The sequence below is a fragment of the Saccopteryx bilineata genome, chromosome 11, assembly GCF_036850765.1.
Source record: "Saccopteryx bilineata isolate mSacBil1 chromosome 11, mSacBil1_pri_phased_curated, whole genome shotgun sequence".
NCBI classification, from domain to species: Eukaryota; Metazoa; Chordata; class Mammalia; order Chiroptera; family Emballonuridae; genus Saccopteryx; species Saccopteryx bilineata.
In genome coordinates this window covers 79806277-79825379 of record NC_089500.1, presented here as the reverse complement: position 1 = coordinate 79825379, position 19103 = coordinate 79806277, and the positions used below count along the sequence as shown (strand labels likewise).

Below are 19103 nucleotides of genomic sequence, written 5' to 3'. Positions count from 1 at the left end.
GAGATGCTACCATATTTCCCCACGTAAAAGACACACCTCAATTTTTGGGTCAGAAACTTTGGGGGGGGATGTATTGCATCAAGTTATTGAACTCAGGTTTTATTCATCAGAAAATCCACACAACCCCTCACCCGCGCGAAAAAGCGGGAAATGTAAGTAAAAAATCTACCACCTCTGTATGAGACGCACCCAGTTTTCAGACCCCAAATTTTTCGGGAAAAGGTGCATCTTATATATGGGGAGATACAGTAATTCCTGAAGCAGCAAGGGGTGGAATTGTGGCCACCATCAGAGAAAACGTAGGGAGCAGCAGGGACTCAGTGTCAAGGCCGAGACGGGAAAGCTAGGACCAGACGAGGCCACAGGACGCACAGACGCGGGCAGAAACTTCCTTTTCCCAGCTTCTCCGTGTTTCCAAGACAACCCTCGCCGGGCACCGCCCCAAAGCGCCTGTGCCAGCTCCGCCTGTGACCGCACAACCGCGAAACGGCCCCGACAGTGGACGACCCACCTTTTCTACGGCCTTCTCGTTGATGAGCGGGCCTTGCGTGGTGCTCGCCTCGAATCCATTCCCCAGGCGCAAGCTGGTGTTTATGGCCTCCGCAAACTTCTTCACAAAGGAGTCGTGGATGCCCCTTTGTACCAGGAAGCGGTTTGAGCAGACGCACGTCTGGATGGAGGAGAAGAAACCCGGGTGGACAGAGCGTGGGCAGCTCCCGTCCCAGCCCAGACACAGATCCGTGCAGCTGCCGCTACCCTCAGGGCCAAAACACACCCAGGCTCCTGGCCTCCGGGCAGCCAGCCTGCAGTCTCTCATCCCCGGTGGGCTTGTCCTAAAGGTAAGCCTCTGAGCAGGGGCTCACTTCTCTCCACCCCGTGTGGTGCCCTGAGGGGCCTCGGTGCTGCGGCCTGGGGCGTGAACCTCCCCGTGATGGCTGGTCTGACACTGCGAAATGGATACTTTCCACATCAGCCTCAATTATGGAAAGGCCCCTGGCTTATTTTTCCTATTAGACCTAATATTTTTAAATGATAAAATATAACCATATTACAAGAAATACAGTTATCACTGATACACCTTCTTGTGTTTTTTTGTTTGTTTTTGTATTTTTCTGAAGCTGGAAACGGGGAGGCAGTCAGACTCCCGCATGCGCCCGACCGGGATCCACCCGGCACGCCCACCAGGGGGCAATGCTCTGCCCCTCCTGGACGTCGCTCTGTCGCGACCAGAGCCACTCTAGCGCCTGGGGCAGAGGCCAAGGAGCCATCCCCAGCGCCCGGGCCATCTTTTGCTCCAATGGAGCCTCGGCTGCGGGAGGGGAAGAGAGAGACAGAGAGGAAGGAGAGGGGGAGGGGTGGAGAAGCAGATGGGCGCCTCTCCTGTGTGCTCTGGCCGGGAATCGAACCCGGGACTTCTACACGCCAGGCCGACGCTCTACCACTGAGCCAACCGGCCAGGGCCTTGTGTTTGTTTTTGTTTTGGCAGAGAGACAGACAGACAGGGACAGACAGACAGGAGAGATATAAGAAGCATCAGTTCTTCATTGTGGCACCTTAGTTGTTCATCGATTGCTTTCTCATATGTGCCGTGTGTGTGTGTGTGTGTGTAGGGGGGGGTTCCAGCCTAGCCAGTGACCTCTTGCTCAAGTCAGCGACCTTGGGCTCAAGCTGGTGCACCCACGTTCAAACCAGCGACCCTGGGGCTTCGAACCTGGGTCCTCTGTGTCCCAGGTCAACGCTCTATCCACTGTGCCACCACCTGGTCAGGTTTTTCTTTCTTTTACTTTTTTCCCCCTTAATTGTGTATTTCTCTTGTGGGAACAAGTGTGTGGATAACGTGTCCTGTACATTTTTGGTGGCTAAAAGCAACACATCCCAGAGTTGTTACATTATATACTGTTCACAAAAACTAGGGAATATTTCAAAATGAACATGAAGCGATTAAATAAAAAAGCATTTGATTTTTTAAAATTAAACAAGAGCATCAGAAAAGCAAACGACAAGTCAAAGAAACTTGTGTGATTATGCAAATGAGATGCAAAACCAACTCTTATTCCATTGGTGGAAAATGCACTAGACACAAGGCGGGAAGTCCTGGAGTATTAATTTTGAAATATCCCCTAATTTTTGTGAGCAATACAGTAAAGCTCTGAACGTTACCCACATTGTTGGCATTTTGTGTTTCTAACAGGAAACATCCTGTTCTAAAACAGCAAGCCTATTTAGGAAAAAACTAAGCACCAAAGGCCAAAACAGGGATAAAAACTATTTAAGGTAGACTTGTTACACATTCCATCTCCTGAAGGGATACCTCTTCAGGAGATTTCCATTGTGTTTCTGGGATGCATTTAAAACTGCTTCTTGAAGGTCCTACAGCAGGGGTCCCCAAACTACGGCCCACGGGCCACATGTGGCCCCCTGAGGCCATTTATCCGGCCCCGCCACACTTCCGGAAGGGGCACCTCTTTCATTGGTGGTCAGTGAGAGACGCAAAGCATGGCATTGCTCACATACAGTACTACTTCCAGTGACGTGGGATGCACGCCTCACAGCTCCGGAAGCACGTCACATCACTTGTTACATCTGGCAGTGACAAATATGGAACTGGACATTGACCATCTCATTAGCCAAAAGCAGGCCCGTAGTTCTCATTGAAATAGTGGTCAGTTTATTGATTTAAATTTACTTGTTCTTTACTTTAAATATTGTATTTGTTCCTGTTTTGTTTTTTTACTTTAAAATAAGATATGTGCAGTGTGCATAGGGATTTGTTCATAGTTTGTTTTTTTTTATAGTCTGGCCCTCCAATGGTCTGAGGGACAGTGAACTGGCCCTCTGTGTAAAAAGTTTGGGGACCCCTGTCCTACAGTATACAACAAAGTGCTGCAGAACATTTTGTAAGAAAGCCAGGATGCTGGCAACAGCTTGCAGAGAACCGGGAGACAGGACCCCGTTCACAGCCCTAAGCTCCTCAGTGGAGTTGGGATCGTGACCCGAGGATGTGTGACCTGAGTCAGGTCAGTCTTCCTAGAGTTTCACACCCTCATCGTAAAATGCAGGGTTTGTATCCACTCGCTGCGAAGGGCCCGCCAGCTCTAACGTGGCAGGTTTTCCTGTAAAGGCACCTGTGAGCCCAGATGGGTTACCCTCCCTGTGACAACCTGGACTCCCGTGGGCCACTGCTGGCCCTGGGTGGGCACCCCGCAGTGGGTGCCTATCACGCCCCTCCCCCTCGGGAAGTGGGAGTCCCAGGACACGGGGTTTTGAGTTTTTCGAGGCACCATCTCAACATCTTCCTCCCTTCTTTCCTTAAGACCGTGTGCCTCAGATGCCAGCGACTCAGGCTGTGCTGTGTCTGAGATGCCACCGCCAGTGGGGTACAGACAAGCCCGGCGGGGGAACGCGGACGACCAGCAGGTGCAGAGAGCAGGGGAAAGGCGGGAGCATGCTGACTGAAAGCCCTCTGCGGTCCAGGACACTCCTTGAAGCCAGGGACACTTCCCTTGGGAGCTTCTATGCCTCGCATCACCCCCGGCACAGAGCGGGCACACCCCGAGTGTTTGCTGAAAAGCGAAGGAAGAAGAACGGAACGCAGAAGGAACCCCACAGTCTCCTTCCAGGAGACGAAGGCGTCGGGATCTCTGTGAGACACAGACACACACACACACAGCCCGGAACACGCCACAGGACTCACCTGTCCAGCGTTTCTGAACTTCGATGCCATGGCCCCGGCCACGGCCTGGTCCACGTCAGCACTGTCGAATACAATGAACGGGGCGTGGCCGCCCAGTTCCATGGACACCCTCTTCACGGAGTCGGCGGCCAGACGCAGCAGCACCTGTGAGCGGAGGACAGGAGCCAGGCATGGGGAGGCAGCCCCCAGGGCCGGTGAGCCCGTTCCAAAACACGCCCAGCGCCCGGGGGTAGGGGTGACGGTACTCAGGGTAGGAAGGGGAAAGCAAGCATGTATCTTCATAGTTGCTCGCATGTTACCAGGAAACCCTGGAAGGTAGCAAGAAACTAAAAGTGATCACCATTAGTAAGTGAGAGGGTGGAGGGTGGGGCAAGGTGTCCCAGTGTGACGCGTTCCATTGTCTTGACTTCTGAACCACCTAAGTGCATCGCCTGTCCCAGAAGTCCTATCACAGGCTTAGGCCCTGGCCGGTTGGCTCAGTGGTAGAGCGTCGGCCTGGTGTATGGATGTCCTGGGTGAGATTCCCAGTCAGGGCACACAGGAGAAGCACTCATCTGCTTCTCCACCCTTCTCCCTCCCCCTTCTCCTCCCGCAGCCATGGTTCCGTTGGTGGAGTGCATTGTCCCCGGGCACTGAGGACGGCTCTGTGGAGCCTCTACCTCAGGCACTAAAAATAGCTCGGTTGCGAGCATGGCCCCAGATGGGGGCTGCTGAGTAGATCATGGTTGGGGAGCATATGGGAGTCTGTCTCTCTGCCTCCCCTCCTTTCACATAAATAAATAAAAAAATTTTATATCATACACTTAAAAATCATAGAGATAAAATCACCCAGAATCCCAGAACCCATAGTTTACCACTGATAATATGTTTGGAGGCAGATACCATAAATAAAAACTTGTTCTATCTGCCTTTTTGCTCTTTTGAATATTTAAAACGTCCCCTTTGTTTCTGTAAGAACCCTTATACTAAATACGGTCCCGGTCACTTCTGAGACATCCATTTCAATGTTCATGGTGGTACGTTTCTGGGTCTCTTAATTCTGGATCACACGAGAAACTGGCGTTCCAGAATTGAGATGCGATGGCCAGCCCGCGCCCCTTCACCTCCACCACCAGCTCCTCTTGGATTTCTTCTGTCAGCTAGGAACCTACGTCACGTCACAACAAGGACCACCACCCACAACCGCTCTGGAGGCTGGCTTGGCGTCACTGCGTTCACAGGTGCCTTTTTTGTGTGTGTGTGCGTGTGTGACAGAGACAGAGAGAGACAGAGAGGGACAGACAGACAGGAAGGGAGAGAGATGAGAAGCATCAATTCTTCGTTGCGGCTCCTTAGTTGTTCATTGATTGCTTTCTCATATGTACCTTGACCGGGGGGCTACAGCAGAGCAAGCGACCCCTTGCTCAAGCCAGCGACCTTGGGCTCAAGCTGGTGAGCCTTGCTCAAGCCAGATAAGTCCACACTCAAGCCAGTGACCTCGGAGTTTCGAACCTGGGTCCTCTGCATCCCAGTTCTACGCTCTATCCACTGTGCCACCGCCTGGTCAGGCTACCGGTGCCTTTACCGCTCTGCCAGGCGTTGCCCCACAGGCAGTGAGCGGGAGAAGAGGTGCTTTCCCACACCGCGACGAAGAGAAAACCTCAGAGCGAGCGCTCTCCCAAGTCACTCACCTTCCCGGTGGCCGTGGAGCCCGTGAAGGAGATCTTGGAGACCAGAGGGTCAGTGCAGAGCGCCTCCCCCACGACCCTGGCGTTGTTCCGGGAGCAGGGCACCACATTGTAGACCCCTGGGGGGATTCCCGCCTGGTCCGCGAGCTGCGGGCAGCACGTGAGAGCGCAGAAAAGAGAAAGAAATCGCTGTTTTAGTCCAAAAAGTAACGGAAACCGCGACCAGAACTGGGGGACGGGATCAGAATATGTTTGGAACTAAAGCGAGATGCTGGCGCACGCCCGTGTGACATCACTGTGTCGTGACACATCGTTCAGATAAAACTTCTTAGTACAAGTTTCAGTGCCGCCTTCTGTTAAAGGAAAAAGAAAGAAAACCAACCTTGGGTTTCTTTCCTAAGGACAATCCCAGGGGCATTCACGCGCGGGATCCGGGGACCACATGGCGAGAGCCCGCCCTGCGCACCGACTATGTGCAGGTGACCCCTGTGGGAGTGAGGGCGCAGGCCTGGCGGGGACGCGGGGTGACCCCAGCACAGCCCCGCAGGAGGCCAGCCCCCGCCCCCAGCACAGCCCCCACCGCCAGCACAGCCCCCGCCCCCAGCACAGCCCCGCAGGAGGCCAGCCCCGCCCCCAGCGCAGCCCCGCCCCCAGCGCAGCCCCGCAGGAGGCCAGCCCCGCCCCCAGCACAGCCCCGCAGGAGGCCAGCCCCGCCCCCAGCACAGCCCCGCAGGAGGCCAGCCCCGCCCCCAGCACAGCCCCGCAGGAGGCCAGCCCCGCCCCCAGCACAGCTCCTGCAGGAGGCCAGCCCCGCCCCCAGCACAGCCCCGCAGGAGGCCAGCCCCGCCCCCAGCACAGCTCCCGAAGGAGGCCAGCCCCGCCCCCAGCACAGCCCTGCAGGAGGCCAGCCCCGCCCCCAGCACAGCCCTGCGGGAGGCCAGCCCCGACCCCAGCACAGCCCCGCAGGAGGCCAGCCCCGCCCCCAGCACAGCCCTGCAGGAGGCCAGCCCCTGCCCCAGCCCCCGCCCCTAGCACAGCCCCGCAGGAGGCCAGCCCCGCCCCCAGCGCAGCCCCGCAGGAGGCCAGCCCCGCCCCCAGCACAGCCCCGCAGGAGGCCAGCCCCGCCCCCAGCACAGCTCCCGAAGGCCAGCCCCGCCCCCAGCACAGCCCCCCGGGAGGCCAGCCCCGCCCCCAGCACAGCCCCGCAGGAGGCCAGCCCCTGCCCCAGCCCCCGCCCCAGCCCCCGCCCCAGCCCCTGCCCCTAGCACAGCCCCGCAGGAGGCCAGCCCCTGCCCCAGCCCCCGCCCCAGCCCCCGCCCCAGCCCCCGCCCCTAGCACAGCCCCGCAGGAGGCCAGCCCCGGCCCCAGCCCCCGCCCCAGCCCCCCCCCCGCCCCTAGCACAGCCCCGCAGGAGGCCAGCCCCTGCCCCAGCCCCCGCCCCTAGCACAGCCCCCGAAGGAGGCCAGCCCCGCCCCCAGCACAGCCCCCCGGGAGGCCAGCCCCGCCCCCAGCACAGCCCCGCAGGAGGCCAGCCCCTGCCCCAGCCCCTGCCCCAGCCCCCGCCCCAGCTCCCGCCCCTAGCACAGCCCCGCAGGAGGCCAGCCCCTGCCCCAGCCCCCGCCCCAGCCCGAACCGTGCTGTTTCCGCAGCGACTCTCTGGGATACGGCGCAGCCTGTGAACCCCATCGACGGGGAGCCTACTGCCCAGATCGGACTGGCGGCCGGAAGAGGCGGGCGCAGCCGCGTGTCTGAGCCCCTGCGTCCCCTCGTGAGACGGAGCCAGCCATCTGCCCCCTCACACGGCACAGACACCGTTGTCCACACTGGAGGGTGCCGTGTCCTCGTGACACGAGCACCCGGCATCCGGCTCGGACCTGCCTCCAGTGTGGACACGTGCCGGCCCATGACTGGACGAGGGGCCGTGCCCGGAAGCTTCCTGTACTCGGTCCCTGGCTGGCTGAGGACACTGACCGCATGGCCCCCTGCGTTGGCCTTGTTGCTCGTCAGCCCTCCTGTCACGTTTTAAGTCCCTGGACAGGGAGCGAATCTGCAAAGCCTGGCTATGCCCGTGCCTCCCGGGCCTGAGGGAGGAGCCTCGTCCCCGAAGTTCCCTGAGGTTTGAGGAGACTGCCGAGGACGTCTGTAGTCATATCAAGAACCGCTGGGCTGGTCCAGCTATGGTACTGGTTCTGAAAAGGAGGAGGGGCCTGTGGGCTCACCAATGGGTCCAGGTGAGCACCCTGGGTGTCGCTGCCCGGCACTGTGGGTCCTGCCCGGCACCGTGGGTCCAGGTGAACACCCCCAGGCGTCACTGCCTGGCACCGTGGGTCCAGGTGAACACCCCCAGGCGTCACTGCCTGACAGCACTGTGGGTGGGCTGAGACACCCCAACACACGCTGATGAGCTCTCTCCACTAATGGCAAATTAAGAGTAGGCGGGGCCCGCCCCGACAGCCGGAGTGCCTGCTGCCTCTCGTGCAGAAGGCGGAGCCGTCGGAGGAGCAGATGGCAGGGCAGCCCACACAGCCCACGGGTGCTCATGGGACAGCCACCCAAATACCCGACACCGTAAACAGCGTGAGTGCAGAGATGTCAGGACTCCAGGCATGGGGGGTGGGGGGGTGCGGGGGGTGACGCCGCTGGGGACAGAGCGACAGGGGAGGGGGTCCTGGGAGGCGAGAAACCGAAAGGTCCCCACAAAAGTAGAGAAACTCTCTGGAGCCAGGCCTCCTGTGAAGAGGTCAGGAAAACTAACTGGATAGAAAAATGAGCTACATTCTCAGGAAAACACGGAAGTCGAGTCCTGTACAAAGTGACCAGAAGGAAACAAGGACTAGAGAGCGGAAAAGCCCACAGAAACCTCGGCACCCCTCCTGGGGGGAAAGATGGCAAGAAAGTTGCACCGTGACCCCAGGGAACAGCTGAGTCAGAACGGGAGGCAGGGAAGAGGGGAGGGGCAGGGGGAAGAAAGAGAAACCAGAGCTTCGTTTCAGAGGCGAGGCCTGAACTGGAAGGAGCCCACGGCCGAGCCAGCATGAAGAGAACGCCGCAGGAAACACGGACGCCAAAGAGAAGACAGCGTCACAAGTCCAGGTCCCGGAGGAGGGAGAAGATGCGAGAGGTCAGGAAGAACCTGGCAAAGATCATCCGGCACCAGGCGACCGAGTCCCTGACGCTGGGAACCGAATCCTGTGCGCAGAACAGACCCGAAGATGGCAGAGATCCGAACCGACACACGGAGGGCACAGGGGACCCGCAGGGCTGGCCCTGAGCGAGCCTCACACTCGTGGCAGCGAGTGTCTTTAAACAAAGTGGGGCGACTCGCTCTCGGGATCCAAGCAGGAAGGACAAGCTGACTTATAAGTGCAAGAAACTTAGGCTGTCGTCAGGCTTTTTCCTTAGATTCTTTTCATTTTCTTAGAGAGAGAGAGAGAGAGAGCAGGGGGAGGAGCAGGAAGCATCAACTCCCGCATGAGCCTTAATTTTATTTATTCGTTTTTTAGAGAGGAGACAGAGAAAGGGAGAGACAGAGGAGAGACAGAAGGGGGGGAAGAGCTGGAAGCATCAACTCCCATATGTGCCTTGACCAGGCAAGCCCAGGGTTTCGACCGGCGACCTCAGCGTTCCAGGTCGACGCTTCATCCACTGAGCCACCACAGGTCAGGTCCGCATGTGCCTTGACCAGGCAAGCCCGGGGTTTTGAACCGGCGACCTCAGCGTTCCAGGTCGACGCTTCATCCACTGAGCCACCACAGGTCAGGTCCGCATGTGCCTTGACCAGGCAAGCCCAGGGTTTCGACCGGCGACCTCAGCGTTCCAGGTCGACGCTTCATCCACTGAGCCACCACAGGTCAGGTCCGCATGTGCCTTGACCAGGCAAGCCCAGGGTTTCGACCGGCGACCTCAGCGTTCCAGGTCGACGCTTCATCCACTGTGCCACCACAGGCCAGGCCTATCATCAGACTCCGCAAGAGCAGCCCCTTATGGCACACGAACGCAGAGAACACGTCTAATGCAATCAAGGAGAGCAAATGTGGACCCAGGGCTCTCTATCCAGCAGCAGGGACTCACGAGCACCGTGGGCCCGGCCCGTGTCAGTACATCTCTATCCAGCAGCAGGGACTCACGAGGACCGAGGGCCCGGCCCGTGTCACTACATCTCTATCCAGCAGCAGGGACTCACGAGGACCGAGGGCACGGCCGTGGTGGGTACATCTCTATCCAGGAGCAGGGACTCACGAGCACCGTGGGCCCGGCCTGTGTCACTACATCTCTATCCAGGAGCAGGGACTCACGAGCACCGAGGGCCCAGCCCGTGTCACTACATCTCTATCCAGCAGCAGGGACTCACGAGGACCGAGGGCCCGGCCCGTGTCACTACATCTCTATCCAGCAGCAGGGACTCACGAGGACCGAGGGCCCAGCCCGTGGTGGGTACATCTCTATCCAGGAGCAGGGACTCACGAGCACCGTGGGCCCGGCCCGTGTCACTACATCTCTATCCAGCAGCAGGGACTCACGAGCACCGAGGGCCCAGCCCGTGTCACTACATCTCTATCCAGGAGCAGGGACTCACGAGGACCGAGGGCCCGGCCGTGGTGGGTACATCTCTATCCAGGAGCAGGGACTCACGAGCACCGTGGGCCCGGCCCGTGTCACTACATCTCTATCCAGCAGCAGGGACTCACGAGGACCGAGGGCCCGGCCCGTGTCACTACATCTCTATCCAGCAGCAGGGACTCACGAGGACCGAGGGCCCGGCCCGTGTCACTACATCTCTATCCAGCAGCAGGGACTCACGAGCACCGAGGGCCCGGCTCGTGTCACTACATCTCTATCCAGCAGCAGGGACTCACGAGGACCGAGGGCACGGCCGTGGTGGGTACATCTCTATCCAGGAGCAGGGACTCACGAGCACCGTGGGCCCGGCCCGTGTCACTACATCTCTATCCAGCAGCAGGGACTCACGAGGACCGAGGGCCCGGCCCGTGTCACTACATCTCTATCCAGCAGCAGGGACTCACGAGGACCGTGGGCCCGGCCCGTGTCACTACATCTCTATCCAGCAGCAGGGACTCACGAGCACCGAGGGCCCGGCCCGTGTCACTACATCTCTATCCAGCAGCAGGGACTCAGGAGCACCGTGGGCCCGGCCCGTGTCACTACATCTCTATCCAGCAGCAGGGACTCACGAGGACCAAGGGCCCAGCTGGTGTCACTACATCTCTATCCAGCAGCAGGGACTCACGAGCACCGAGGGCCCGGCCCGTGTCACTACATCTCTATCCAGCAGCAGGGACTCACGAGCACCGAGGGCCCGGCCCGTGTCACTACATCTCTATCCAGCAGCAGGGACTCACGAGCACCGAGGGCCCGGCCCGTGTCACTACATCTCTATCCAGCAGCAGGGACTCACGAGCACCGAGGACCCAGCCCGTGTCAGTACATCTCTATCCAGCAGCAGGGACTCACGAGCACCGAGGGCCCAGCCCGTGTCACTACATCTCTATCCAGGAGCAGGGACTCACGAGCACCGAGGGCCCGGCCCGTGTCACTACATCTCTATCCAGCAGCAGGGACTCACGAGGACCGAGGGCCCGGCCCGTGTCACTACATCTCTATCCAGCAGCAGGGACTCACGAGCACCGAGGGCCCGGCCCGTGTCACTACATCTCTATCCAGCAGCAGGGACTCACGAGCACCGAGGACCCAGCCCGTGTCAGTACATCTCTATCCAGCAGCAGGGACTCACGAGCACCGAGGACCCAGCCCGTGTCACTACATCTCTATCCAGGAGCAGGGACTCACGAGCACCGAGGGCCCGGCCCGTGTCACTACATCTCTATCCAGCAGCAGGGACTCACGAGGACCGAGGGCCCGGCCCGTGTCACTACATCTCTATCCAGCAGCAGGGACTCACGAGCACCGAGGGCCCAGCCCGTGTCACTACATCTCTATCCAGGAGCAGGGACTCACGAGCACCGAGGGCCCGGCCCGTGTCACTACATCTCTACCCAGCAGCAGGGACTCACGAGGACCGAGGGCCCGGCCCGTGTCACTACATCTCTATCCAGCAGCAGGGACTCACAAGGACCGTGGGCCCGGCCCGTGTCGGTACATCAGACCCAGGACGCTGTCCCGGAGCCCTTCCTGAGGACCGTGCCGGGAGCCAGGCTCACACAGCCAGAGCCAAGTGTGGTCTGGACAGTCACCGTGCCGACAGTCAGGGTCACTAGTTTAAAATATGGGGGGGGACCGTTCCCCCCAGGTGGAGACGGGGGTGGCCCGAGGAGCGGGAGCAGGTGTGCGAGAGGCTCCGGAGTGACAGGTAAGGGTGGGGGGCGGGGAACGGGGTCGGGCTTAGGGCCTGAAGTTCCACTGCAGAAGTCTGGATTTTACTCTGAGGGACATGAGGAGCCATTGGGGGCTTCATTCAAACAGGAGAAAGACAAGAGCAGACTGCAGGTTGAACTGGAAAAGGGAAGAGAGGTCCCTGAAAGTGCCCAGTGCCCAGGTGTGGCCATCTCCCCGCAGCCCTGCCTGCTTAATCTATACAGAGGAGGGACAGGTATCATCCTTAGGGGAGCCTAAGACACGACTGCCCGCAGATGTCAGAAAATCCCCATCCGTTGTTTTGTCTAAAAAGGGCAACATCGGACTTAGAATCATCGCTGCTGAGTTAAAACACCGCCATCCAGCATGAGAGGTGACGGCGGAGGCTCCAGCGGCTGCAGCGCCCCCGCCCCCGCCCCCCCGGGGCCGCCGTCCGCCTTGCCCAGCACAGACACACTCACCTCGGCCAGGGCCAGGGCTGAGAAGGGCGTGTCCTCGGCGGGTTTCACCACGACAGTGCAGCCGGCTGCCAGGGCGGCCCCCACCTTGCGGGTGATCATGGCACTGGGGAAGTTCCACTGGGGAGAGGGGGGAGGGGGGAGGGGGGAGGAGGGTGAGAGGCGAGGGCAACCCCACACGCACCAGCATGTCGGGTGGCCGGTCAGTAAACCCCACCGTGCAGCTGGTGGGAGAGCATCCTGGGTCCACACAGGTGAGCCCCCGGGGACCACAGCACCATCCTGACAAGGTGGGGACAAAGCCTGGTAAAGACGGGGGATGTTTGCAGAATTTACAACAGTGCAGTGATCTCGGCCAGGGGTCAGGGCACTTGTTCTGTGGAGGGCCTGACCGCAAGCACTTCAGGGTCTGTGGGACACACAGGCTCCGTCCCTGACCCTCAAGCCCGCGGCTGCCGTGGGGCAGTTTGCAGAGACACCACGGTGCAGGTGGCTGTGTCCCCATCAGCCTGTCCTTCCAGCGAGGCAGCAGGCCGGGTGCGGCCCGAGGGCCGTAGGGTGCTGACCCTTTGGTAGGACATGCAGCAGAGGTGGTTTTGGAAAATGGCAGGTGAGTGACCACTTCCCTCTCTGTGTCCACGCAGGTATCTGCAGACACGGACGCAGCTACGTTGACAGTGCTTTACTGGTTGCGACACGTCCTTGTGGAGCGGTGCTGTGTGCCGGGCGGGCGCGGCTCTAAGCTGTTACATGAAGAGGCACTGAATCCCTGCCACAACCCAGTGAGGTCGGTATTGTCATCCTCACTTGCAGGATCGGGGAAACGGAGACAGAGCAGTTCAGTGACTTGCCCCAGGTCCCACGGCGAGGAAACCGCGAGCTCTGAGTGCACCCCGGTCAGCGTGGGCAGCAGGCTGCTGCCCGTCTATAACTGTGCCAAGCGGGGAGGCAACGGGGTCTGGAGACCAGCGGGCTGACCCCGGGGAGAAGGTAACACAGGCCCTCGTGGAGGGGCGTCCAGGAGGTCTGGTCACCGAGAACAAGCCAGGCACCCCCGGGACACTGCCGTCCACCCTAGCAGAGCCGGCCCAGCGCCCGTGGCAGGTACACACAGAACCTCAACGCAACAGGAGAAGTTCTCAAAACGATGACACCTTAATAAAACATGTCACATCTAAAGTCTTTATAAAAAACGACAACTCCCCGAATATCCTTTCAGACGCGGGAAGGGGCCGTGGTGCTGAGTCGGAAAAGCCCCTGGGCCGCCTTCACCATCCCGACCCTCCGATCACAGAGGGCTTGAAAACACGGCTCTGCACCCCACAGAGGCCTCAGAACACCACGGGCGGTGACGGAGCTGACAGGGCGCGCCCCCGCTTCCTGGGCCCTGCTGACCCCACCACTTACCGGGGTGATGACCGCAGCCACCCCCAGCGGCTGCTTGAGGACCAGGACCCGCCGGTCCTTGGCAGGGCTGGAGATGATGTCTCCATAAACACGGCGGGCTTCCTCGGAGAACCACTCCAGGAAGAGGGCGGAATACAGAATCTCCCCCTCCGACTCCTTCAGCGGCTTCCCCTAGATCCGGCCAGGAGAGGACAGATACATCATCACCGTGGGCATCAAAGGCAAGACCCGGCCCTGGCCGGTTGGCTCAGTGGTAGAGCGTCGGCCTGGTGTGCAGAAGTCCCGGGTTCGATTCCCGGCCAGGGCACACAGGAGAAGCGCCCATCGGCTTCTCCACCCCTCTCCCTCTCCTTCCTCTCTGTCTCTCTCTTCCCCTCCCGCAGCCGAGGCTCCATTGGAGCAAAGATGGCCCGGGCGCTGGGGATGGCTCTGTGGCCTCTGCCTCAGGTGCTGGAGTGGCTCTGGTCGCAACAGAGTGACGCCCTGGAGGGGAGGAGCGTCGCCCCCTGGTGGGCGTGCGGGGTGGATCCCGGTCGGGCGCATGCGGGAGTCTGTCTGACTGTCTCTCCCCGTTTCTAGTTTCAGAAAAATACACAAAAAAAAGGCAAGACCCCGTCCCTAACGGGCCCAGGGCCACTCGCGGGTGGAAAGGCTCCCATCACAACGCCCACGGGACGGTGCAGGAACAAGCAGAGTCAGGCGGCCATGGGAACCAGCCACAGTCGTGGCCACACGTGACGTGCCGACAGCTTAGAGGAGACAGAACCGCCTCGGCTAACTTTTCCCTCCTCCTGACACCTCTCAGGGTGGCGGCCAGGGGGAGAGACAGCAGCCACGACAGGAAAAGGGAACCGAACCAGCCAGACAGAACCAGAGCTGGGTGGGGAGAAGGCAGTCCATCTCCTGCGTACGATTCGAGGGTGGACCGGAACACAGGGATTCTATTCTAGCGAAGCGAGCGCCTGGCGTTCATCAGAAAACGTCTGTGCCCGGCACGGTCGTTCGTGGACAGCCAATCATTGGGCGAGGACCCCGCATATTTTTAGCCAGAGGGCCGCCCAGAAGTCGGAGGCATCCCGAGCTCTGGTCTGAGAACCCCCCCACCGCTGGGCGGTCACGCAGGCCGGCGGGTCAGGGCCCCGGACTCACACTCTCAGCTGTAATGATCTTGGCAAGGTTGTCCTTGTGCTGTATCATCAAGTCGTACCATTTCCGAAGCAGTGAACTCCTTTCCTGGAAAAGAGAGAGATGGTGGAGAGCGAGCGAAACACTCAGCGTGAGAGAGACGACTATGAAACAGCCTTCAGCTTCCCCGAGCCTCAGCCCCGGGCTCTCGGCCCTGTGGAGAGGCAGGCCGAGCTTGCTTTGTGAAGCAGTGATGAAGACCCGGGCCCCGGAGCGTCCACAGGGCTGTGCCAGCCGCACGTGCTGGGAGGAAACGTCTGTGGGAACAGCCCTTACCGTGGACGGCGGACACGGGCGACGCTGATTTTCACAGCTCGTTTCACGGCAGTCAAACGCACGTCAGATAAGATGGACCACTTTAGCCACGTTCAAGTGTGCAGCGGGGGGGTGTTAATTACGCTCACACTGTTGGGCAGCTACCAACACCCTCCGGCACAACTGGAATTCCGTCCCCTAACTCCACCACTCTCCCCCACCCCCCAGTCTACTTTCTGTCCTTACGTACGTGACCGTTCTAGGGACCTCAGATAAGTGGAATCTTATGGCACTTGTCTTTTTTGTTTTTGGTTTTGGTTTTTTGTGCAACAGACAGGAAAGGAGAGAGATGAGAAGCATCAACTCGTAGTTGTGTCACTTCAGCTGTTCTTGATTGTTTTTCATACGTGTCTTTTTTCTTAAACTTTAATAATTTTATTTTTTTAATGGGTCGACATCAATAAATCAGGATACATATATTCAAAGATAACATGTCCAGGTTATCTTGTCGTTCAATTATGTTGCATACCCATCACCCAAAGTCAGATTGTCCTCTGTCACCTTCTATCTAGTTTTCTTTGTGCCCCTCCCCCTCCCCCTTTCCTTTTCCCTCTCCCCCCCCTTTTCCCTCTCCCCCCTCCCCCCGTAACCACCACACTCTTATCAGTGTCTCTTAGTTTCACTTTTATGTCCCACCTACCATATGTGTCTTGACCAGGGGGCTTCAGCCAAGCCAGCGACCCCTTGCTCAAGCCATCAACCTTGGGTTCAAGCCAGCAACTGTGGGGTCATGTCTATGTTCCCACGCTCAAGCCAGTGACCTCGGGGTTTTGAACCTGGAACCTCAGCGACCCAGGTCGACGTTCTGTCCACTGTGCCACCACCAGCCAGGTGGCATTTGTGCTTTGTGGCTGCTGAGGAATTTCTCTCAGCGTAATATCAAGTGTGGTCCGTATTTTAACAGGTCACCGGCAGGGTGAATTGGTCCCTGACTTGGGGTGTGCAAGGCATGAGGAAAGGTTTACACACTGACAGAGAAGGCCTGGGCACAACCAGCACGTGCTCCATGCCACCAAGCCAGACACTTACAACTGGAAGAAACAGTCAATTGTGTTAGATATATTTTGCCACAATTAAAAAATATTTCCAAATACTGGGAGTTGAATAAAAGGATAGACTAGATCAGGGGTAGTCAACCTTTTTATACCTGCTGCCCACTTCTGTATCTCTGTTAGTAGTAAAATTTTTTTTATTTTTATTGTCAAGATATTGATTCTTCTTTAATTGATAGTAAAATTTTCTAACTGCCCACCGGTTCCACAGTCATGGTGATTTATAAAGTAGGGAAGTAACTTTATAAAATTTATAAAGCAGAGTTACAGCAAGTGAAAGCATATAATAGTAGTTACTTACCAAGTACTTTATGTCAGATTTTCGCTAAGTTTGGCAGAATAAATCTTTATAAAACAACTTACTCTAGTTAAATCTATCTTTTTATTTATACTTTGGTTGCTCCGCTACCGCCCACCATGAAAGCTGGAGCGCCCCCTAGTGGGCAGTAGGGACCAGGTTGACTACCACTGGACTAGATAATTAAGAATATTATGGAAGAAATGGTTTCTAAAAAAAAAACAACTTTCTTTTTTTAAAAAAGAAGGAATTCGTTTATATAAAACCATTAAAAACAATAAAAAAGCCATGGGCCCAGCAAGTCTCGGTCACCCAAGCCACAGAGTCCTCTAAAGAAAGACGCACCTCTGAGCTCCGGCCGTCTGCACCTGCACAGGTGAACCTTAAGCAGATGGGGCTCTGGTTCCCTCCCAGCTGCCTACAGGGCTGCCCACGCGGCGCGGCATGGGTCATTCTGACGCTCTCGTCCACGCGGCAGGTGTGAGATTGTAAAGAGTACCACGTTCTCTTACAGCAGCAGCACACCGGAGCTGCCCAGCGCCAGGCAGGACAGCAGTGGCCACAGGCCACGGTGCTGCAGCCGAAAGCCAGAGATGGGCATCTAGGAGGCCTGGCTCAGAAGGGAACAGACGCCCCGAGGAAACGGCCATTGGATGAAGCCCCAAGCTTCTCCCAGAGAGGGAGAGCAGGAAGCACTCCAGGCCGGACACAGACACCAGCAGGGGCAAGGACTCACCCTCACCATGAAAGCCCATGTGACGGGTAGTGTCCCCCGAAAGAGACGTTGGGGTCCCGACCCCAGCACCTCAGACTGTGTGACCTTATTTGGAGGTGGGGTGTTGACAGAGGTCAAGGTAAATAACGTCATCAGGGTGGACTCTAACCCATGTGACCAGTGTGATGCCAGTGGCCGGGGCCAGGCAGGTGCACACTGGACTTGGGCAGACGGTAGAGGAACTGTGGAGCCAGAAAGTGTTGGGCTGTTCCCGTTTAATAGTCTCGCAACAGCGGACGAGCACACGGGCAGGGGAAACCGCTTCTCAGGCAAACAGACAGCAAAAATGGCCCCTCGCAGCGGCCCCTCCTCAATCCGCCATCCGCCGCCCTGAGGACAGGCACCCGTGGCCTTCCACAGACCGTGCACACGGCGCGGCCAAGGTGCTCACACACTAGTCAGGCAGAGTGTAAGCGAGCAAGCCTAGCAGAGCTGTTTCCCCCACAGCTGGTGTCTTTGCAAGACAGGACACCAACAAGTAGAGGGGTGACCATGTGAGGACCCACGCAGAAGACGGCCATCAGCGAGCCGTGGGGGGAGAGGCCTCAGGAGAAGCCAGCCCTGCGGACACCTTGACCTCAGACTTCCAGCTTCCAGAACTGAGGCCGGCTCCTGTTGTGTAAGCCGCCACGCCCTGGTCCTCCGTGGCAGCAAACGCACACACCTGCCCTGGGTCAGCACCACGCTGTTAGCATCACGCCTTGCCCTTCCCTCGGCCCATCCTCTCCGCCCGCCCCCCACTGTCCATCACTTCTGCCACCCTCACCTGCTCAGATATATGCGTTTGTGGGTTGGATTCCCCTGTGACCCTCCACCCCAGGTGGGGCCTGTAACGGCAGAAATCTCTGGTTTACTGCCCACCCTAAGCTCCCACAGCGCACGCACCAGGGAGGCGCTCAGTAAGTCTCTGGGTGAGTGACTTAGGACCACCTGGCACTCGGAATTCCTTGCCGAACGTGTGTCTTCAGAGGGCGCACGCTGAAGGACAGACACCCTGGGAGAGGCTGTCACCCAGGCTCAGGTGACAGTCTGGCTCAGGTGCCATCCAGTAAGTGGAGGAGGAGGGTCCCTTAGTTTTCTTCTTCCTCTACACTCCCCCACTCACACCCCACCCCCAGCCCCCAGCCCCTCTAGGGCAGTTCACAGCAGTCCTTCCCTGTTCCGGCTGGGTGCGTTCCCCTTCCCACACACAAAGCTTTCTACAGCCCACCCCACTCCGGAGAGCAGGGCGCTCATCCCGCCTTCCCGGAGGCCGGGTGGCAGCGTCCTGCGTGGCCTCCGGCAGCCCGGGGCTGTTTTAGGGGCTGTAACCCCACCCCCTACACAAGCGCCGCGTTCAGCCACCCCTCCTGGGCACTTTACGAGGCTTGCGGGACGCGTCCCCAGGGAGCGCCTGGCACAGCGCTTGGCACGAAGCCCACGCTTCGAACTTATTTGCGGAGCGTCTCTTCTTGTTTGTGTGGCTCTCCGCGCGGTGCATCCCCATAGCCCGGGTCGGGCTGCCTTCACTGTGGTCAGGTCCCGGGGCGCACTCACCTTGGCCGAGACGTCCCTCCAGCTGCGGAAAGCGTCATAGGCGGCGCTCACGGCGGCGCGGGCCTCGGGCGCCCCGCAGTCGGCCACCCGGCCCAGCTCGGCGCCGCTGGCCGGGTCGAGCACCGGGAAGGCGGCGGCGGCCGGGAGCCAGCGGCCGCCCACGAAGCTGTCGGTGCGCAGCAGCGCCGCGGGGAGGCCGCCCCGACCCGGGGCGTACGCTCGGAGTGGGGCCGGCCCGGGCGCCCAGCAGCCGGCGTGAGGGCGGAGACCGCGGCCTCGGGGAAGCGCGGATCGGAGGCGCGGGGCCCCGCAGCTCCGCAGCCGCAAGCAGGTCGCCATGGCACCTGCGGCGGCGGCGGCGGGGTTTGCAGGAAGCAGGCAAG

The 19103-nt window shown here is 59.1% G+C and overlaps 1 protein-coding gene and 1 long non-coding RNA gene across 2 annotated transcripts in view; one reads left to right on the top strand and one right to left on the bottom strand.

Moving 5' to 3' along the window:
- Nucleotides 1-3688, top strand: part of LOC136315164 (uncharacterized) — a 16861-nt gene extending 13173 nt beyond the window's left edge. Inside the window, exon 3 of the long non-coding RNA XR_010727462.1 lies at nt 3315-3688. This is a non-coding gene — a long non-coding RNA (uncharacterized lncRNA). The remainder of the gene's footprint in view (nt 1-3314) is intronic.
- Nucleotides 1-19103, bottom strand: part of ALDH5A1 (aldehyde dehydrogenase 5 family member A1) — a 27211-nt gene extending 8108 nt beyond the window's left edge. Inside the window, exons 1-7 of the mRNA XM_066246494.1 lie at nt 18721-19103; nt 14709-14792; nt 13560-13730; nt 12156-12272; nt 5365-5508; nt 3695-3838; nt 512-670 (exon numbers count right to left, since the gene is read on the bottom strand). Of these exons, the coding sequence (XP_066102591.1) occupies nt 512-670; nt 3695-3838; nt 5365-5508; nt 12156-12272; nt 13560-13730; nt 14709-14792; nt 18721-19059 (1158 nt within the window). The 5' untranslated portion in view covers nt 19060-19103. The remainder of the gene's footprint in view (nt 1-511; nt 671-3694; nt 3839-5364; nt 5509-12155; nt 12273-13559; nt 13731-14708; nt 14793-18720) is intronic.